This window comes from Pseudophryne corroboree, chromosome 5 (genome assembly GCF_028390025.1).
Source record: "Pseudophryne corroboree isolate aPseCor3 chromosome 5, aPseCor3.hap2, whole genome shotgun sequence".
Lineage (NCBI taxonomy): Eukaryota > Metazoa > Chordata > Amphibia > Anura > Myobatrachidae > Pseudophryne > Pseudophryne corroboree.
Window position 1 is genome coordinate 75,776,944 of NC_086448.1, and position 20,914 is coordinate 75,797,857.

The 20,914-nt window shown below is 45.8% G+C and overlaps 1 protein-coding gene across 2 annotated transcripts in view; it reads left to right on the plus strand.

Moving 5' to 3' along the window:
- VPS50 (VPS50 subunit of EARP/GARPII complex) overlaps window positions 1–20,914 on the plus strand; it is a 548,228-nt gene that overhangs the window by 49,108 nt on the left and 478,206 nt on the right. For both annotated transcript variants that reach the window (XM_063921392.1, XM_063921391.1), the window contains exon 3: window positions 13,422–13,544. In XM_063921392.1, coding sequence (XP_063777462.1) covers window positions 13,422–13,544 — 123 coding nt within the window. The remainder of the gene's footprint in view (window positions 1–13,421; window positions 13,545–20,914) is intronic.

The window sequence follows — 20,914 nt, forward strand, 5'->3', positions numbered from 1 at the left end:
ATCTCTGCAGAAAAAGACACCGTCTTTTCAGCCTCAGTCCTTTCGTCCCTATAAGAGTCATATCTGCCCAGGGATAGAGGAAAGGGAAGAAGACTGCAGCAGGCAGCCCATTCCCAGGAACAGAAGCGTTCCACCGCTTCTGACAAGCTCTCAGCAGGACGCTGAGACCGTACAGGACCCCTGGATCCTACAAGTAGTATCCCAGGGGTACAGATTGGAATGTCGAGACGTTTCCCCATGCGCAGGCTCCTGAAGTCTGCTTTACCAAGGTCTCCCTCCGACAAGGAGGCAGTATGGGAAACAATTCACGAGCTGTATTCCCAGCAGGTGATAATCAAAGTACCCCTCCTACAACAAGGAAAGGGGTATTATTCCACACTATATTGTGGTACTGAAGCCAGAAGGCTAGGTGAGACCTATTCTAAATCTAAAAAAATTTGAACACTTACAAAGGTTCAAATCAAGATGGAGTCACTCAGAGCAGTGATAACGAACCGGGAAGAAGGGGACTATATGGTGTCCCGAGACATCAGGGATGCTTACCTCCATGTCCCAAATTTGCCCTTATCACTAAGGGTACCTCAGGTTCGTGGTACAGAACTGTCACTATCAGTTTCAGACGCTGCCGTTTGGATTGTCCACGGCACCCCGGGTCTTTACCAAGGTAATGGCCGAAATGATGGTTCTTCTTCGAAGAAAAGGCGTCTTAATTATCCCTTACTTGGACGATCTCCTGATAAGGGCAAAGTCCAGGGAACAGTTGGAGGTCGGAGTAGCACTATCTCGGATACTGCTACAACAGCACGGGTGGATTCTAAATATTCCAAAATCGCAGCTGATCCCGACAACAAGTCTCCTGTGCTTAGGGATGATTCTAGACACAGTCCAGAAAAAGGTGTTTCTCCCGGAAGAGAAAGCCAGGGAGTTATCCGAGCTAGTCAGGAACCTCCTAAAATCAGTGCATCATTGCACAAGGGCCATGGTAAAAAAATGGTGACTTCCTTCGAAGCAATTCCAGTCGGCAGATTTCATGCAAGAACTTTTCAGTGGGATCTGCTGGACAAATGGTCCGGATCGCATCTTCAGATGCATCAGCGGATAACCCTATATCCAAGGACAAGGGTGTCTCTCCTGTGGTGGTTACAGAGTGCTCATCTTCTAGAGGGCCGCAGATTCGGCATTCAGTTTTGGATGTTGGTGACCACGGAGGCCAGCCCGAGAGGCTGGGGAGCAGTCACACAAGGAAAAAATTTCCAGGGAGTGTGATCAAGTCTGGAGACTTTTCTCCACATAAATATAGCTAAGGGTAAATTTATAATGCTCTACGCTTAGCAAGACCTCTGCTTCAAGGTCAGCCGGTATTGATCCAGTGGGATAAAACATCACGGCAGTCGCCCACGTAAATAGACAGGGCGGCACAAGAAGCAGGAGGGCAGTGGCAAAAACTGCAAGGACTTTTCGCTGGGCGGAAAATCATGTGATAGCACTGTCAGCAGTGTTTCATTCCGGGAATGGAAACTGGGAAGCAGACTTCCTCAGTAGGCACGACCTCCACCCGGCAGAGTGGGAACTTCATGGGGAAGTTTTCCACATGATTGTAAACCGTTGGGAATTACCAAAGGTGGACATGATGGCGTCCCGTCTGAACAAAAAACGGGACAGGTATTGCGCCAGGTTAAGAGACCCTCAGGCAATAGCTGTGGACGTTCTGGTAACACCGTGGGTGTACCAGTCGGTGTATGTGTTCCATCCTCTGCTTTTCATACCTAAGGTACTGAGAATTATAAGACGTAGAGGAGTAAGAACTATACTCATGGCTCCGGATTGGCCAAGAAGGACTTGGTACCCGGAAGTTCAAGAGATGCTCACAGAGGACTTATGGCCTCTGCCGCTAAGAAGGGACTTGTTTCAGCAAGTACCATGTCTGTTCCAAGACTTACCGCAGCTGCGTTTGACGGCATGGCGGTGGAACGCCGGATCCTAAGGGAAAAGGCATTCAGGAAGAGGTCATTCCTACCCTGGTCAAAGCCAGAAAGGAGGTGACCGCACAACATTATCACCACATGTGGCGAAAATATGTTGCGTGGTGTGAGGCCAGGAAGGCCCCACGAAGAAATTTCAACTCGGTCGATTCCTGCATTTCCTGCAAACAGGGGTGTCTATGGGCCTCAAATTGGGGTCCATTAAGGTTCAAATTTCGGCCCTGTCGATTTTTCTTCCAGAAAGAATTGGCTTCAGTACCTGAAGTCCAGAAGTTTGTCAAGGGAGTATTGCATATACAACCCCCTTTTGTGCCTCCAGTGGCACTGTGGGATCTCAACGTAGTTCTGGGATTCCTCAAAACACATTGGTTTAAAACCAGTCAAATCTGTGGATTTGAAGCATCTCACATGAAAAGTGAACATGCTCTTGGACCTGGCCTGGACCAGGCGAGTGTAAAATTGGTGGTTTTTTTCTCAAAAAAGCCCATATCTGTTTGTCCATTCGGACAGGGCAGAGCTGCGGACTCGTCCCCAGTTCTCTCCCTAAGGTGGTGTCAGTGTTTCACCTGAACCAGCTTATTGTGGTGTCTTGCGCCTACTAGGGACTTGGAGGACTCCAAGTTGCTAGATGTGGTCAGGGCCCTGAAAATATAGGTTCCAGGACGGCTGGAGTCAGGAAAACTGACTTGCTGTTATCCTGTATGCACCCAACAAACTGGGTGCTCTTGCTTCTAAGCAGACTTTTGCTAGTTGGATGTGTAATACAATTCAGCTTGCACATTCTGTGGCAGGCCTGCCACAGCCAAAATATGTAAATGCCCATTCCACAAGGAAGGTGGGCTCATCTTGGGCGGCTGCCCGAGGGGTCTCGGCTTTACAACTTTGCCGAGCGGCTATTTAGTCAGGGGCAAACACGTTTGTAAACTCCTACAAATTTGATAACCTGGCTAAGGAGGACCTGGAGTTCTCTCATTCGGTGCTGCAGAGTCATCCGCACTCTCCCGCCCGTTTGGGAGCTTTGGTATAATCCCCATGGTCCTTTCAGGAACCCCAGCATCCACTAGGACGATAGAGAAAATAAGAATTTACTTACCGATAATTCTATTTCTCGGAGTCCGTAGTGGATGCTGGGCGCCCATCCCAAGTGCGGATTATCTGCAATACTTGTACATAGTTACAAAAATCGGGTTATTATTGTTGTGAGCCATCTTTCAGAGGCTCCGCTGTTATCATACTGTTAACTGGGTTCAGATCACAGGTTGTACAGTGTGATTGGTGTGGCTGGTATGAGTCTTACCCGGGATTCATAAATCCTTCCTTATTGTGTACGCTCGTCCGGGCACAGTATCCTAACTGAGGCTTGGAGGAGGGTCATAGGGGGAGGAGCCAGTGCACACCACCTGATCCTAAAGCTTTACTTTTTGTGCCCTGTCTCCTGCGGAGCCGCTATTCCCCATGGTCCTTTCAGGAACCCCAGCATCCACTACGGACTCCGAGAAATAGAATTATCGGTAAGTAAATTCTTATTAAAGTTAACGTGCAAATTGCGGAAAAGGTGCTTTGTACAAATTGATTAGAGCCACTCTAGAAACCATGTGACTGAAACAGGCAGATTCATGCCTTACAAAAAAATCACCCATGTGATAAAAGAACCCTTAAAATATGACAACTCGCTTTCAGTAAAACCTTCCTGCTGAGAGGTCTTCAGGACAAGCGTCCCCTTTAAAATCAAGTTTCCCAGTGTTTCTAATAGTGTAATAACGTTTAAACAGGTTTTATTTACACTTTTACATTAACACAGAGGTTCTCAAACACGGTCCTTAAGGCACCCCAACAGTCCAGGGTTTAGGTATATCCATGGCTCAGCACAGATGGTTAAATCAAACTGACTTAGGTACTAATTAAGGGGCAGATTTATTAAGCTCCGTGAAGTGATAAAGGACCAGCCAATCAGATCCTTACTGTCATGTTACAGGCTGGGTTTGAAAAATGACAGGAGCTGACTGGCTGGTACATTACCACCTTCACCTGTGGCCAAGCATGGATACATTTAAAACCTGGACTGTTGGGGTGCCTTGAGGACCGCGTTTGGGAACCTCTGCATTAACACACACAAAAATGGTCTCGTACAATTTTTAAAAAGTAAAAACATGCATATCTAATGTCACGCACCATCGGAGAGGTAGCGGTAGATAACCCAACGTGTTTCATCACTTTGATCTTTGTATGGGACTTCCTCAGGGGCAGATATGGGTGACCATGCATCCAGCGGTGAGAGGCTGCTACTGGTGGTAGTGGAGGGTAGGCCTATTTTGTCAGTCCCGGGCCCACAATTGTTGATTGCAGCCTGTCTACAGCTGTGTTCCGTGGAAGCCCTATACTGTATATGGCCCGAGTTATCACAATACACATTGTTATTGCAGAAAGTTGAACTGATATATGATAGTAGAGTAGGTTATATTTCTAGCATTAAATCCTCATGTTTGCGCTGGTTTACTGCCTAATGGCTGATATATGAATATGATTTCCTGCTTACAGCCCGTTTGATCTCTTTACCAGCGACCTGTATATAACCATTAAGCCGTATATGGCTGCGCCCAGCGTTCTTTGCGGTTCCACATTGTATCAGGGTCAGACATGTTGATTCTAGCCTGTGTCAGACCACAGGATGCGCTGTTTCCGCTGCGTGTTCTGACTCTGCGCGTGTGACTTTGCATAGAAATGTCTCATTACACCCGAGCTTATTGTTTTTCCCTGTATTTTTTACACTGCTGAGGACTGAGTACATTGTTTGTATGGACAAACTCACATAATTCATAAATAATCAGAGGGTTTTGAATGACAGGAGAGAAGTTTTTGTTTAGTGAGATGTTTTTATCCAGTGTTTATAGTATTGATGCTATTTTTGACCTGTGGACCGCTTGGTTCTGATATCCCCTTTTCCGACCACTGAACACCGGATACTTTCATCTGTGAGGTGAAATGGCACGCGCCTAAACAGCCAGAAAACGTGTTTTGGCAGCGGCGTGCCATGCCTAAAGGCAGAGCTGCTGTACAATAACCTATGCAGGGTTGGTAGAGTGTTGGCACTGCCAGCTACTGACATACTGTATGTGTTGACATAGGGATCAGTGATCCCTGCATCTGTCATCTGCTTTCTGACCAGATAGTGATACGTGAATGTTCGTGACAGATGAATTACAGCCAACTCTAAGACAAGGAAAACCCTTCACCCACATTCTTGTGCTCACTTTTATCTACGTTTCTAAGTATTGTAATCACCACTTATGTCATTTTTATTTCATACAGGTAACGTTTTGTACATAGACAATAGAACAATAGCATTGAGGGCAGAAATGTGTGTCTGTATAAAAAGGTCCTATATTCACAATATAAATGATTGTGTAATGCACTTATGGCTCAGGCTACCTCAGGGCAGTGCAGGGAATTTTCTTATTGGGATTGAGGATCCTGTGTCTGCAGTGCAGGGAATTCCCTCCTGGGATCCTGTACTTTCTGCAGTGCAGGGAATTTCCTCATTGGGTTTGGGGATCCTCTACTTTCTGCAGTGCAGGGAATTTCCTCATTGGGTTTGGGGATCCTCTACTTTCTGCAGTGCAGGGAATTTCCTCATTGGGATCGGGGATCCTGTACTTTCTGCAGTGCAGGGAATTTCCTCCTGGGATTGGGGCTCCTGTGGCTGCAGTGCAGGGAATTTTTTCCTGGGTTCCTGTACTTTCTGCAGTGCAGGAAATGTCCTCATTAGGATTGGGGATTCTTGTACTTTCTGCACTGCAGGAAATTTCCTCCAGGGATTGGGGATCCTGTGGCTGCAGGGCAGGGAATTTCTTCCTGGGTTCCTGTACTTTCTGCAGTGCAGGGAATTTCCTCATTGGGATCGGGGATCCTGTACTTTCTGCAGTGCAGGGAATTTCCTCCTGGGATTGGGGCTCCTGTGGCTGCAGTGCAGGGAATTTTTTCCTGGGTTCTTGTACTTTCTGCAGTGCAGGAAATGTCCTTATTAGGATTGGGGATTCTTGTACTTTCTGCACTGCAGGAAATTTCCTCCAGGGATTGGGGATCCTGTGGCTGCAGGGCAGGGAATTTCTTCCTGGGTTTCTGTACTTTCTGCAGTGCAGGGAATTTCCTCATTGGGATCACTTAGAGATCATATAAATTAAATGTAATCTCAAGAAAAAGTAGGTTTGGTTTAAACCTAAAACTAAGCTGTATTTTCATTGTCATTTGGAAATGATGTTTTGCAGTAGAAATTGTTAGAATGCGTGAGGGCTAAATAAAAGAGAATCCATCTGAAATCCACATTGCAGCCGATTGCTTGTGAGGGGGGTGATGGATTCGCTGTGTGTCAGATGGTTGGGAAATGTTACCCTACCTCCCTGCTCTATTAGCTGGCTGACAATGGAATAAGATTGCAATCAAATAAGTGAGACTCCCTTTACATAACTGTTTTACAGCCATGGCTGCTCAATTAGCTGCGGTTCTGCCTCCGCAAGTGTTACTGGTGCCCATGAATCACTTGTGTTTCCACGTCCTGATCTCCCCATTATTCCCTCTGGGATTTTACATCATAATGTAATGTCTAATAGCAAGCCGGAGGCATGAAGTTTCTCATTCACACACATTTTATATATACATTCACACAATCACTCAAACATTCTATACTAATATTAAATATATTTATAACGTGTGGTATATATAAATATGTCTAGATAGATATATATCGATATAATACACACATATATATATATATATATATATATATATATATATATCTCTCAATATTTTTAGGCAATATTTAATTGAATCTTACTTGTGATCTGGAGCCTGAACTAGAGAGATGATAATGTTATTGGTGATACGCCGTCATAAGGTGTGTACACACTGGGCGATATATTGGCCGTTCTCTTGAACTGCCGATATATCGCGGGTCCGTCGGCCAGTGTGTACGGGCAATATGTCTGTGAGCTCCGTCCACAGACCTATCGAGTTGGCCCCGCAGCACAGCCGACGGCCAATACATCTAACGATATATTGGCACGTCGCTGTGTGTATATGGGCAGTCGGCCGACCGCCTGTACACATGCTGCGGAGGCCGGCGGTGATTGACAGCTGAACTGTGTACACGTCCGCCCAGTTCATGACGTCAGTCCCCGACGGATCGGGCAGTGGGTATGCTCAACACACTGCCCGATCCGTCCATAGATATATCTACCGATATCTATCAGTGTGGAAGTTGTGGCTCTACTTCATTCCTTACTACGGTCATGCTGTGAGATCAGAGTATACGACCATCTCTGGCCTCTATTCTGTGACAGGTCGCCATCCTTTTTGCAAGAAGCTTCTATCCTATGGGTATGGGTCGTTGGGTCGACCCTACTTAGGTCGACAGTCATTAGGTCGACCACTGAAGGTCAACATGGGCATTAGGTCGACATGCACTAGGTCGACCGGTGAAAAGGTCGACATGAGCTTTTGGACTGTTTTTGGTGTCGTTTTCTTCGTAAAGTGACCGGGAACTCCAATTAGTGCACCGTGTCCCCTCGCATGGCTCGCCATGCTTCGGGTAAGGTGCCTCGCTCCGCTACCACTACCGTTCCAATCGTAGTCCACGTGGATCGTCAAGTATGGAAAAATCCCCAAAATTTGAAAAACTCATGTCGACCTTTTGACCTGTCGACCTAGCACATGTCAACCTAATGACCATGTCGACCCAATGCATGTCGACCTTCAGTGGTCGACCTAATGACTGTCGACCTAACGACCGTATCCCCTATCCTACAGCCCTGAAAGAAATTCACTATCTCTAGAAGGTTACATCATTATCTATTTGTTGTACGGGAGCTGCCGGTTGCATATTGCTTCTTGATGTGGACAGGTGGCGGCATTACGCTGGGCTGCCGTACTCACTAGAACAAATAAACTTTGTTGAGAAAGTAAGGATAATATGGGGGCATTCTTAAAAATGTGGCGCCATTGTGGTGTAATTGGCACTTGATGAATACTAGCAGTCATGGCAACTGAAAATTACCTCTATGACTGGAGAACATTCCTTTGCCCCATATTTTGTGCTCTGTTCCACATTTAGGCGTATATTTACTAAGGTGTGAGTTATTTTTTTTTTTAGAAGTGGGGATGTTGCCCATAGCAACCAATCAGATTCCACTTATTTATCTAGCTGCTTCTGGAAGATTGTAGCTAGAATCTGATTGGTTGCTATGGGCATCGTCTCTAATATAGTCGTGTTCCACCGCTTCTGTAGCAGAGGTGAGCTGTGACTGACAACTGGAATCCGTTCTTAGACCTACATGTCCAATACTCTGCAGCGCTACTATTAATACTGCGCGGAGAGACGTTTGCATCAAACTGTAGTACATTTGTAACCGGTGCTTCTTACAGATAATGGACCAGGTGGTGGTAGTGGTGCGTAGTGCCGCACATTATTACAAAGAGTGTTTTCATCATCTGTAGGGCAGAGACTGGTTGTGTTGGGTGCAGCCTGGTATAGGTGTGTTGGTCAGTAAAACGGATTGCCATAGAACTCATGACTGCATCCCAAACAAAGTTTGTGGGTGACCTCTAAAGTTTTGATAATACAATTCTTATCTTTTGCCTCTGGCCACTAACTTTTTAGAAGCATTTGTCCTGGCCAAGGAAATATTTACTTTATTATTTAAATCAAATAGCCAAATTAAGAGAGTTCTCATCCATTTATTATATAGCAGTAGGGTTTAATGCTAAATGTTTATGTTCTCCTGTTTTGGAAATATATATATATTTCACTATAAAAAGATTCTATAAAGAGGATGGGTGTGGTATGTTAGACACTGTCGACATAAGTCTATTCTACCTATGTCGACCACTAGTGGTTGGCAGTAAGTAGGTCAACATGGTTTCTATGTTGACAGGGACTCTAAGTTGACATGTACTAGATCGACATGAGTTGTTTTTTCTTAACCTTTTTTGGTCTTGTTTTCTCCGTACAGTGACCGGGAACCCCAATTAGTGCACTGTGTCCCCTCGCCTGGCTCACCATGCTTCGGGCAAGGTGCCTCGCTCCGCTACCGCTGCGCTCAGCACAGGTTACCGTCCCTAATTGTAGTCCACGTGAATTGTAAAGTTTAAAAAAGTTAAAAAGTGAAAAAAATAAATGTGAAAAACTCATGTCGATCTTTTGTCAAGTCGACCTAGAGTCCTTGTCGAATTAGAAACCATGTTGACCTACTTGCTGTCGACCAGTAGTGGTCGACCTAGACCAGGGTGGCCAACCCGCAACTCTTTCATCCGCCGCATGCGGCTCAGCCGGCTCCTTGCCACCGCTGCCCTGGCCCCCCCCCCCCTTCCCCCGTGCTGCTCACCGCGCTGCTGCTGTCTGTGGGGGGAGGAGAGCGCAGCGTGCGCCTCTCCTGCCCCTCACTCTCCGGCGACGGTGTCACGCTTCAATTCAGCGCCAGTCAGAGCTCGCGGACCGGCAGCTAAGGCTGCCGGACCGCGAGCTTTGAATTGGCTCACGGACCGGCGCCTAGTTGAAGACACAGCCGCCGGAGAGTGAGGGGCAGGAGAGGCGCACGCTGCGCTCTCCTCCCCTCACAGACAGCAGCAGCTCAGTGAGCAGCACGGGGGAAGGGGGGCATTGCTGGCACTGCGGAGACATGTATACCTGGCACTGGGGTAATAGCTGGCACTGTGGTGAGATGTATATCTGGCACTGAGGGGCATATCTGGCACTGTGGGCATACCTGGCACTGTGGGGACATATATATCTGGCACTTGGGGGACATGTATATCTGGCACTGGGGGCAGAGCTGGCACTGTGTGGGGACATGTATATCTGGCACTGGGGGCATATCTGGCACTGTGGGGACACTGCATTGGGGGCATAGCTGGCACTTTGGGGACATATACAGTTGTGCTCATAAGTTTACATACCCTAGCAGAATTTGTGATTTTTTGGCCATTTGTCAGAGAATATGAATGATAACTCACAAACTTTTCTTTCACTCATGGTTAGTGGTTGGGTGAAGCCATTTATTGTCAAAGAACTGTGTTTACTCTTTTTAAATCATAATGACAACAGAAACTACCCAAATGACCCTGATCAAAAGTTTACATACCCCAGTTCTTAATACCGTGTATTGCCCCCTTTAACATCAATGACAGCTTGAAGTCTTTTGTGGTAGTTGTGGATGAGGCTCTTTATTTTCTCAGATGGTAAAGCTGGCCATTCTTCTTGGCAAAAAGCCTCCAGTTCCTGTAAATTCTTGGGCTGTCTTGCATGAACTGCACATTTGAGATCTCCCCAGAGTGGCTCAATGATATTGAGGTCAGGAGACTGAGATAGCCACTCCAGAACCCTCACTTTATTCTGCTGTAGCCAATGACAGGTGGACTTGGCCTTGTATTTTGGATCATTGTCATGTTGGAACGTCCAAGTACGTCCCATGCGCAGCTTCCAGGCTGATGAGTGCAACTTCTCCAGTATTTTCTGATAACATGCTGCATTCATCTTGCCATCAATTTTGACCAAGTTTCCAGTGCCTTTGTAGCTCATACATCCCCAAAACATCAGCGATCCATCTCCGTGTTTCACAGTAGGAATAGTGTACCTTTCATTATAGGCCTTGTTGACTCCTCTCCAAATGTATCGTTTATGGTTGTGGCCAAATAGTTAAATTTTGGTCTCATCACTCCAAATGACTTTGTTCCAGAAGTTTTGTGCTGTTTGGAATATTGTAAGCGGGATGCTTTCTGGTATTTGCATAGTAATGGCTTTCTTCTGGCGACTCGACCATGCAGCCCATTTTTCTTCAAATGCCTCCTTATTGTGCATCTTGAAACAACCACACCACTTTTCAGTCCTGTATTTCAGCTGAAGTTATTTGTGGATTTTTCTTTGCATCCCGAACAATTTTCCTGGCAGTTGTGGCTGAAATTTTTGTTGGTCTACCTGACCGTGATTTGGTTTCCACAGAATCCCTCATTTTCCACTTCTTAATTAGATTTTGAACACTGCTGATTGGCATTTTCAATTGCTTGGATATCTTTTTATATCCCTTTCCTGTTTTATACAGTTCAATAACCTTTTCCCGCAGATCCTTTGACAATTCTTTTGTTTTCCCCATGACTCAGAATCCAGACACGTCAATGCAGCACTGGATGAAAGATGCAAGGGTCTTTCAGGAGTCCAGAAACTCACTGACCTTTTATATACACACACTGATTACAAGCAAAAAGATCACAGATGAGTATGGTTACCTTTAGTAGCCATTCAAACCCGTTTGTGTCAACTTGTGTGCATGTTATCAGGCCAAAATCTCCAGGGTATGTAAACTTTTGATCAGGGTCATTTGGGTATCTTCTGTTGTCATTCTGATTTAAAAAGAGTAAACACAGTTGTTTGACAATAAATGGCTTCACCCAACCACTAACCATGAGTGAAAGAAAAGTTTGTGCGTTATCATTCATATTCTCTAACAAATGGCCAGAAAATCACAAATTCTGCTAGGGTATGTAAACTTATGAGCACAACTGTATATCTGGCACTAGGGGCATAGCTGGCACCGTGGGGACATATATATCTGGCACTGGGGGCATAGCTGGCACTGGGGGTGAAATGTATATCTGGCACTGGGGGGTCATGTGTATCTGGCACTGTGAGGCATATATGTATCTGGCACTGTGAGGCATATATGTATCTGGCACTGTGGGGCATATATGTATCTGGCACTGTGGGGACATATGTTTCTGGCAGTGTGGAGGCACCCATTTTTTGACATTTTTATATGTATGTGGCACTGTACTGGGGCATTATATGTATGTGGCACTGTACAGAGGCATTATATGTATGTGGCACTGTACAGAGGCATTATATGTATGTGGCACTGTACAGAGGCATTATATGTATGTGGCACTGTACAGAGGCATTATATGTATGTGGCACTGTACAACATGACTAAAAACGGAGTTATGACACAAGGTCATACTCCTCCAAACGTCATAACAAAAGGTGCGCGCACAAAATGGGGTGTGGCTTTGTGAAAACTAGGCCACACCCCCATTTTTGTGCGCGCCCTTGACTACAGATCTTTTCTGGCTCTTTGCCTCTGACTGGTTGACCACCCCCTGACCTAGACAGTGTCGACCTACTTACTGTCGACCTAACGACCAGATCCCACAGAGGATACAAATGTATAGCTAATACCGCGCTATGTGTATATTAAGCAGCTCTGTATAAATAAATAATTCATAAGATGTAGAAAATAGGAGCGCTTGAATGTATTAAAAGAACGCTCGTACCTGTAAATAAAAAAGGATTAGTTGATAAAGTAACAGCTCTTTTTTGAAAGAGGATTGGAAACGCATATTGTCTCCAAACATTACAAAGACTACCACAATAAAGATCCATCCAGCCTGAAGTTTATAGGCATCCAAAAAGTTAAAAACAATTGGAGAGGAGGTAATATATGCCTAGAACTTAGAAGAAAAGAAACAAAATGGATATATTATATGCAGACACTACAACCGGGTGGACTAAATGTAGAAATTTATGTAAATGCATTTTTATTAGATTAAAAATAAAAAATCTAATTACGATACACATACTTCTTGATTCATACTTTTATTATCATTAACACATAAACATAATTAAATGCCGTACTGACAAAATAAAAATAGTGTAACTTTTTAAAATAAAAATAACATAAGTAATTTAAAAATAAAAATATAATTTCAATGATGCTCTATATATGCCTTAATAGGCACATGGTTGCAGCTGTTTATTTAGAATATCCGATTTTACATTTCCTGTTTTAATTGTGGAATAATAAAGTTTTATAGGTATATAAGAGAGATCAGTCCGTATAATCAAAATCCTAGTTAAAGGGCATAAAAGCCCGAAACGCGTTGGAGAGACCACGGAGATTGAGGAGAGAGGCACACAGGTGACAATCATGTCAGTGTCCGTCATAGCTGTGGACCGCATTGAGGAAACCAAGCCGAAGCTGTAAGAGATACGGGAGCCGCTGGAGCAAGCACGCAGCCGGACAGGCTAATTAAACATCAAAGCCGTCGCAGCGGCCGCCGCAGGTAGGGAAAGCAGGGACAGCTACCTATATCCAGGCATAAAACCGGAATTATGGAATCCTCGAAACCACAATCTCCTTTTTAAAGGACTTTTTAACAAAAACTTTCAAAAAAGAGCTGTTACATTATCAACTAATCCTTTTTTATTTACAGGTACGAGCGTTCTTTTAATACATTCAAGCGCTCCTATTTTCTACAACCACAGAGGATACAATTCTTAGTCTGTATATTGTGCAGTATTCCCAATATTAATTTGCATACTGAAGGTCATTATCTTTTAATTTTGTGGGAATGGACATTTGCACAGTACCACTTTATTATTTGGTTTATTTATTCAAGGAGGAACAGCGGGAATTTCGGGAGAAGGCGACTGATCCTCAGGCCGAGCAGGAGCTGATCAACAGCGTAGGAGACGTATATTTTTCCAATGACTCTCTTGATATAGTTAAATATGAACTTGAGGTGAGCAACAATAATTGTAAGATTAATAGTAACACAATGCTAAGATAATGATTTACTGTTTGGTACAGGCCTTGTTTTAATTTTTATTATTTATATGTGGAATTTTATACAGAATTAACATTTATCCAAGCATAATTGTGACGTAAGAAACGGACAGCTGAAAACGAGCCCCTATTCATTCAAGGCTTGCCAGATATGCCTAGCCAACACCCACTTTAGTGCTAACCACTCCCACTTCCCCACAAATCTCCACCTACTTTCTTATAAACTCCACCCGTTTGAAAGTCCACAGCTTGGGATATTTGGGAGTTTGGGATTTAGATGTGCAGATCTTATTTTAGTAACAAAGACTTTAGGCCTTATTCAGGTTTGTTAGCAAACCAAAAAAGTTAGCAGTTGGGGAAATGCCATGCTGTACTGCAGGTGGGGCAGATGTAACATGTGCAGAGAGAGTTAGATTTGGGTGGGGTGTGTTCAAACTTAAATCTAAATTACAGTGTAAAAATAAAGCAGACAGTATTTACCGTGCACAGAAACAAAATAACCCACCCAAATCTAACTCTCTTTGCACATGTTATATCTGCCCCACCTACAGTGCAACCTGGTTTTGCCCATTAGTGTGCTTTTTTGGGTTTGCTAACAAACCTGAATAACCCCCTTCTGTATTTTCTTTCTTAACTCCAATAAAGCTTTTAAGGAATGAATATTTTACTTACTGTTTATAACTGTTTATAATGAAGCAAAGTATAACCCCCATGCATTATAATGTTGCTGCAAGAGTCCATAAACTGTAGCAGCTGAATAAGAGATGTCTACATAAAAGACTTTGGGATATATGCACTAAGCCTTGGAGAGAGATAAAGGGGAGATTTCAATTGGGCACGATAATTTCTCCTGCAGGGTCCACAGGTTATCCACAGGATAACATTGGGATATGAGGTAGTGACAGCGGATTGGCACCAAACGATCAAAGCTTTTGGCCTCCCAGAATGCAACGGGCCCATCCCTATATCCCCGCCTCCTGGCTCAGGCATATCAGTTTTAGGTTTGGTGCGGCAGGAGCAGGACCATGGTGGCTGCTGGTTTTTAGCAGCCATAATCTTTTCTCTGACGTCCTAGTGGATGCTGGGAACTCCGTAAGGACCATGGGGAATAGACGGGCTCCCCAGGAGACTGGGCACTCTAAAGAAAAGATTAGGTACTATCTGGTGTGCACTGGCTCCTCCCTCTATGCCCCTCCTCCAGACCTAAGTTAGAATCTGTGCCCGGCCAGAGCTGGGTGCTCCTAGTGGGCTCTCCTGAGCTTACTAGTAAAGAAAGTATTTTCTCTATCGTCCTAAGTGGATGCTGGGGTTCCTGAAAGGACCATGGGGAATAGCGGCTCCGCAGGAGACAGGGCACAAAAAAGTAAAGCTTTTACCAGATCAGGTGGTGTGCACTGGCTCCTCCCCCTATGACCCTCCTCCAGACTCCAGTTAGATTTTGTGCCCGAACGAGAAGGGTGCAATCTAGGTGGCTCTCCTAAAGAGCTGCTTAGAGAAAGTTTAGCTTAGGTTTTTTACTTTACAGTGAGTCCTGCTGGCAACAGGATCACTGCAACGAGGGACTTAGGGGAGAAGTAGTGAACTCACCTGCGTGCAGAGTGGATTTGCTGCTTGGCTACTGGACACTAGCTCCAGAGGGACGATCACAGGTACAGCCTGGATGGTCACCGGAGCCGCGCCGCCGGCCCCCTTGCAGACGCTGAAGAGAGAAGAGGTCCAAAATCGGCGGCTGAAGACTCCTGAGTCTTCATAAAGGTAGCGCACAGCACTGCAGCTGTGCGCCATTTTCCTCTCAGCACACTTCACACAACAGTCACTGAGGGTGCAGAGCGCTGGGGGGGGCGCTCTGAGAGGCAAATAAAAACCTTATTAGAGGCAAAAAATACCTCACATATAGCCCACAGAGGCTATATGGAGATATTTAACCCCTGCCTAACTTCAAAAATAGCGGGAGACGAGCCCGCCGTAAAAGGGGCGGGGCCTATCTCCTCAGCACACAGCGCCATTTTCTCTCACAGAAAAGCTGGAGAGAAGGCTCCCAGGCTCTCCCCTGCACTGCACTACAGAAACAGGGTTAAAACAGAGAGGGGGGGCACTGATTTTGGCGATATTGTATATATATAAAAGATGCTATAAGGGAGAAACACTTATATAAGGTTGTCCCTATATAATTATAGCGTTTTTGGTGTGTGCTGGCAGACTCTCCCTCTGTCTCCCCAAAGGGCTAGTGGGTCCTGTCCTCTGTCAGAGCATTCCCGGTGTGTGTGCTGTGTGTCGGTACGTGTGTGTCGACATGTATGAGGACGATGTTGGTGAGGAGGCGGAGAAATTGCCTGTAATGGTGATGTCACTCTCTAGGGAGTCGACACCGGAATGGATGGCTTATTTAGAGAATTACGTGAGAATGTCAACACGCTGCAAGGTCGGTTGACGACATGAGACGGCCGACAATCTATTAGGACCGGTCCAGGCGTCTCAGAAACACCGTCAGGGGTTTTAAAAACGCCCATTTACCTCAGTCGGTCGACACAGACACAGACACGGACACTGAATACAGTGTCGACGGTGAATAAACAAACGTATTTCTCATTAGGGCCACACGTTAAGGGCAATGAAGGAGGTGTTACGTGTTTCTGATACTACAAGTACCACAAGAAAGGGTATTATGTGGGAGTGGAAAAAACTACCTGTAGTTTTTCCTGAATCAGATAAAATAAAATGAAGTGTGTGATGATGCGTAGGGTTACCCCGATAGCAAATATTGGCGTTATACCCTTTCCCGCCAGAAATTAGGGTACGTTGGGAAACACCCCTTAGGGTGATAAGGCGCTCACACGCTTATCAAGTGGCGTTACCGTCTCCAGATACGGCCGCCCTCAAGGAGCCAGCTGATAGGAAGCTGGAAAAATATCCTAAAAAGTATATACACACATACGGTGGTTATACTGCGACCAGCGATCGCCATCAGCCTGGAGATGCAGTGCTGGGTTGGTTTGGTCGGATTCCCTGACTGAAAATATTTTATTCATGTAGAGCATTTAATAGGATGCATTCTATATATATGTATGTGAGATGCACAGAGGGATATTTGCTCTCTGGCATCAAGATAAGTGCGTTGTCCATATCTCCCAGAAGATGTCAGGGACACGACAGTGGTCAGGTGATACAGATCCCATACGGCAGATGGAAGTATTGCTGTATAAAGGGAAGGAGTTATTTGGGGGTCGGTCCATCGGACCTGGGGACCACAGCAACAGCTGGGAAATCCAACCTTTTTTACCCCAAGTTACATCTCAGCTAAAAAAGACACCGTCTTTTCAGCCTCAATCTTTCCTTTCCCATGAGGGCATGCAGGCAAAAGGCCAGTCATATCTGCCCAGACATAGAGGTAAGGGAAGTAGACTGCAGCAGGCAGCCCTTTCCCAGGAAAAGAAGCCCTCCACCGCGTCTGCCAAGTCCTCAGCATGACGCTGGGGCCGTGCAAGCGGACTCAAGGTGGGGGGGTAGTCTCAAGAGTCTCAGGGCGCAGTGGGATCACTCGCAAGTTGACCCCTAGATCGTACGAGTATTATCCCAGGGGTAAAGATTGGAGAGTCGAGACATCTTCTCCTCGCAGGTTCCTGAAGTCTGCTTTACCAACGGCTCCCTCCGACAGGGAGGCAGCATTGGAAACAATTCACAAGCTGTATATCCAGCAGGTGATAATCAAAGTACCCCTCCTACGACAAGGAAAAGGGTATTATTTTTCCACACTATATTGTGGTACTGAAGCCAGACGGCTTGGTGACACATAGTCTAAATCTAAAATGTTTTGAACACTTACATAAAAGGTTCAAATCGAGATAAAGTCACTCAGAGCAGTGATAGCGAACCGGAAAAAAGGGGACTATATGGTGTCCCTGGACATCAAGGATTACCTCCATGTCCAAATTTTGTCCTTCTCATCAAGGGTACCTCTGGTTCGTGGTACAGAACTGTCAATATCAGTTTCAGACGATGCCGTTTGAATTATCCACGGCACCCCGGGCCTTTTTACCAAGGTAATGGCCGAAAAGATGTTTCTTCAAAGAAAAAAGGCATCTAAATTATCCCTTACTTGCACGACCTAAAAAGGGCAAGTTCCAGAGAACAGTTGGAGGTCGGAAGAGCACTATCTAAAGTAGTTCTTCGACGGCACGACTGGATTCTAAATATTCCAAGAATCGCAGCTGTTTTCCGACGATACGTCTGCTGTTCCTAGGGATGATTCTGGACACGGTTCAGAAAAAGGTTTTTCTTCCCGAGGAAAAAGCCAAGGAGTTATCCGACCTGTCAGGAACCTCCTAAAACCAGGAAAGGTGTCTGTACATCAATGCACAAGAGTCCTGGGAAAAATGGTGGCTTTTTACGAAGCAATTCCATTCGGCAGATTCCATGCAAGAATTTTCCAAAGGGATCTGTTGGACAAATGGTCAGGGTCGCATCCTCAGATGCACCTGCGAATAACCATGTCGCCAAGGACAAGGGTATATCTTCTGTGGTGGTTGCAAAAGGCTCATCTATTGGAGGGCCGCAGATTCGGCATACAGGATTTGATCCTGGTGACCACGGACGCCAGCCTGAGAGGTTGGGGAGCAGTCACACAAGGAAGAAACTTCCAGGGGGTATGGACGAACCTGGAAAAGTCTCTTCACATAAACATTCTGGTACTAAGAGCAATCTAAAATGCTCTAAGCCAGGCGGAACCACTCCTGCAAGGAAAACCGGTGTTGATTCAGTCGGACAACATCACGGCGGTCGCCCATGTAAACAGACAGGGCGGCACAAGAAGCAGGAGTGCAATGGCAGAAGCTGCCAAGATTCTTCGCTGGGCGGAGAATCACGTAATAGCACTGTCAGCAGTGTTCTTCCCGGGCGTGGACAACTGGGAAGCAGACTTCCTCAGCAGACACGATATTCACCCGGGAGAGGGGGGTCTTCATCCAGAAGTCTTCCACATGCTAATAAACTGTTGGGAAAGACCAATGGTAGACATGATGGCGTCTCGCCTCAACAAGAAACTGGACAAGTATTGCGCCAGGTCAAGAGATCCACAGGCAATAGCTGTGGACGCACTGGTAACACCTTGGGTGTACAAATCAGTATATGTGTTTCCTCCTCTGCCTCTCATACCAAAGGTATTGAAGATTATACGGTGAGGAGGAGTAAGAACAATACTAGTGGCTCCGGATTGGCCAAGAAGGACTTGGTACCCGGAACTTCAAGAGTTGGTCACGGACGACCCGTGCCCTCTACTTCTGAGAAGGGACCTGCTACAACAGGGTCCCTGTCTCTTTCAAGACTTACCGCGGCTGCGTTTGACGGCATGGCGGTTGAACGCCAGATCCTAAAAGGGAAAGGCATTCCAGAAGAAGTCATTCCTACCTTGATTAAGGCAAGGAAGGAAGTCACCGCGAAACATTATCACCGCATTTGGCGAAAATATGTCGCGTGGTGCGAGGATCGGAGTGTTCCGACGGAGGAATTTCAACTGGGTCGTTTCCTACATTTCCTACAATCAGGATTGTCTATGGGTCTCAAATTGAGATCTATTAAGGTTCAAATTTCGGCCCTGTCAATATTCTTCCAAAAAGAATTGGCCTCAGTTCCTGAGGTACAGACTTTTGTTAAAGGAGTACTGCATATACAGCCTCCTGTGGTGCCTCCGGTGGCACCGTGGGATCTAAATGTAGTTTTAGATTTCCTCAAATCCCATTGGTTTGAACCATTGAAAAAGGTGGATTTTAAATATCTCACATGGAAAGTGACTATGTTACTGGCCCTGGCTTCCGCCAGGAGAGTATCTGAATTGGCGGCTTTATCTTATAAAAGCCCTTATCTAATCTTCCATTCGGATAGGGCAGAACTGAGGACTCGTCCGCATTTTCTCCCTAAGGTGGTATCAGCGTTTCACCTGAACCAACCTATTGTGGTGCCTGCGGCCACTGGCGACTTGGAGGACTCCAAGTTGTTGGACGTTGTCAGAGCCTTAAAAATATACATTTCAAGGACGGCTGAAGTCAGAAAATCTGACTCGCTGTTGATACTATATGCACCCAACAAGTTGGGTGCCCCTGCTTCTAAGCAGACGATTGCTCGTTGGATTTGTAACACAATTCAACTTGCTCATTCTGTGGCAGGCCTGCCACAGCCTAAATCTGTTAAGGCCCATTCCACAAGGAAGGTGGGCTCATCTTGGGCGGCTGCCCGAGGGGTCTCGGCATTACAATTCTGTCGAGCAGCTACGTGGTCGGGGGAAAACACGTTTGTAAAATTCTACAAATTTGATACCCTGGCAAAAGAGGACTTGGAATTCTCTCATTCGGTGCTGCAGAGTCATCCGCACTCTCCCGCCCGTTTGGGAGCTTTGGTATAATCCCCATGGTCCTTTCAGGAACCCCAGCATCCACTTAGGACGATAGAGAAAATAAGAATTTACTTACCGATAATTCTATTTCTCGGAGTCCGTAGTGGATGCTGGGCGCCCATCCCAAGTGCGGATTATCTGCAATACTGTACATAGTTATTGTTAACAAATTCGGGTTATATTGTTAAGGAGCCATCTTTAAGAGGCTCTTTCTGTTATCATACTGTTAACTGGGTTTAGATCACAAGTTGTACGGTGTGATTGGTGTGGCTGGTATGAGTCTTACCCGGGATTCAAATTGCCTCCCTTATTGTGTACGCTCGTCCGGGCACAGTACCTAACTGGAGTCTGGAGGAGGGTCATAGGGGGAGGAGCCAGTGCACACCACCTGATCTGGTAAAAGCTTTACTTTTTTGTGCCCTGTCTCCTGCGGAGCCGCTATTCCCCATGGTCCTTTCAGGAACCCCAGCATCCACTACGGACTCCGAGAAATAGAATTATCGGTAAGTAAATTCTTATTTATTAGGTTTTTTATTTTCAATGAGCTTCTGCTGGCAACAGACTCACTGCTACGTGGGACTAAGGGGAGAGAAGCAAACCTACCTGCTTGCAGCTAGCTTGTGCTTCTTAGGCTACTGGACACCATTAGCTCCAGAGGGTTCGAACACAGGCACCTGTCCTCGATCGTCCGTTCCCGGAGCCGCGCCGCCGTCCCCCTTGCAGAGCCAGAAGAACAGAAGCTTGAAGATGACGAAATCGGCGGCAGAAGACTCCTGTCTTCATTTAAGGTAGCGCACAGCACCGCAGCTGTGCGCCATTGCTCCCAGCACACTTACACACTCCGGTCACTGTAGGGTGCAGGGCGCTGGGGTAGGGGGGGGCACCCTGGGCAGCAATTGAAGTACCTTTTGGCAATAAAAATACATATATACAGTCTGGAA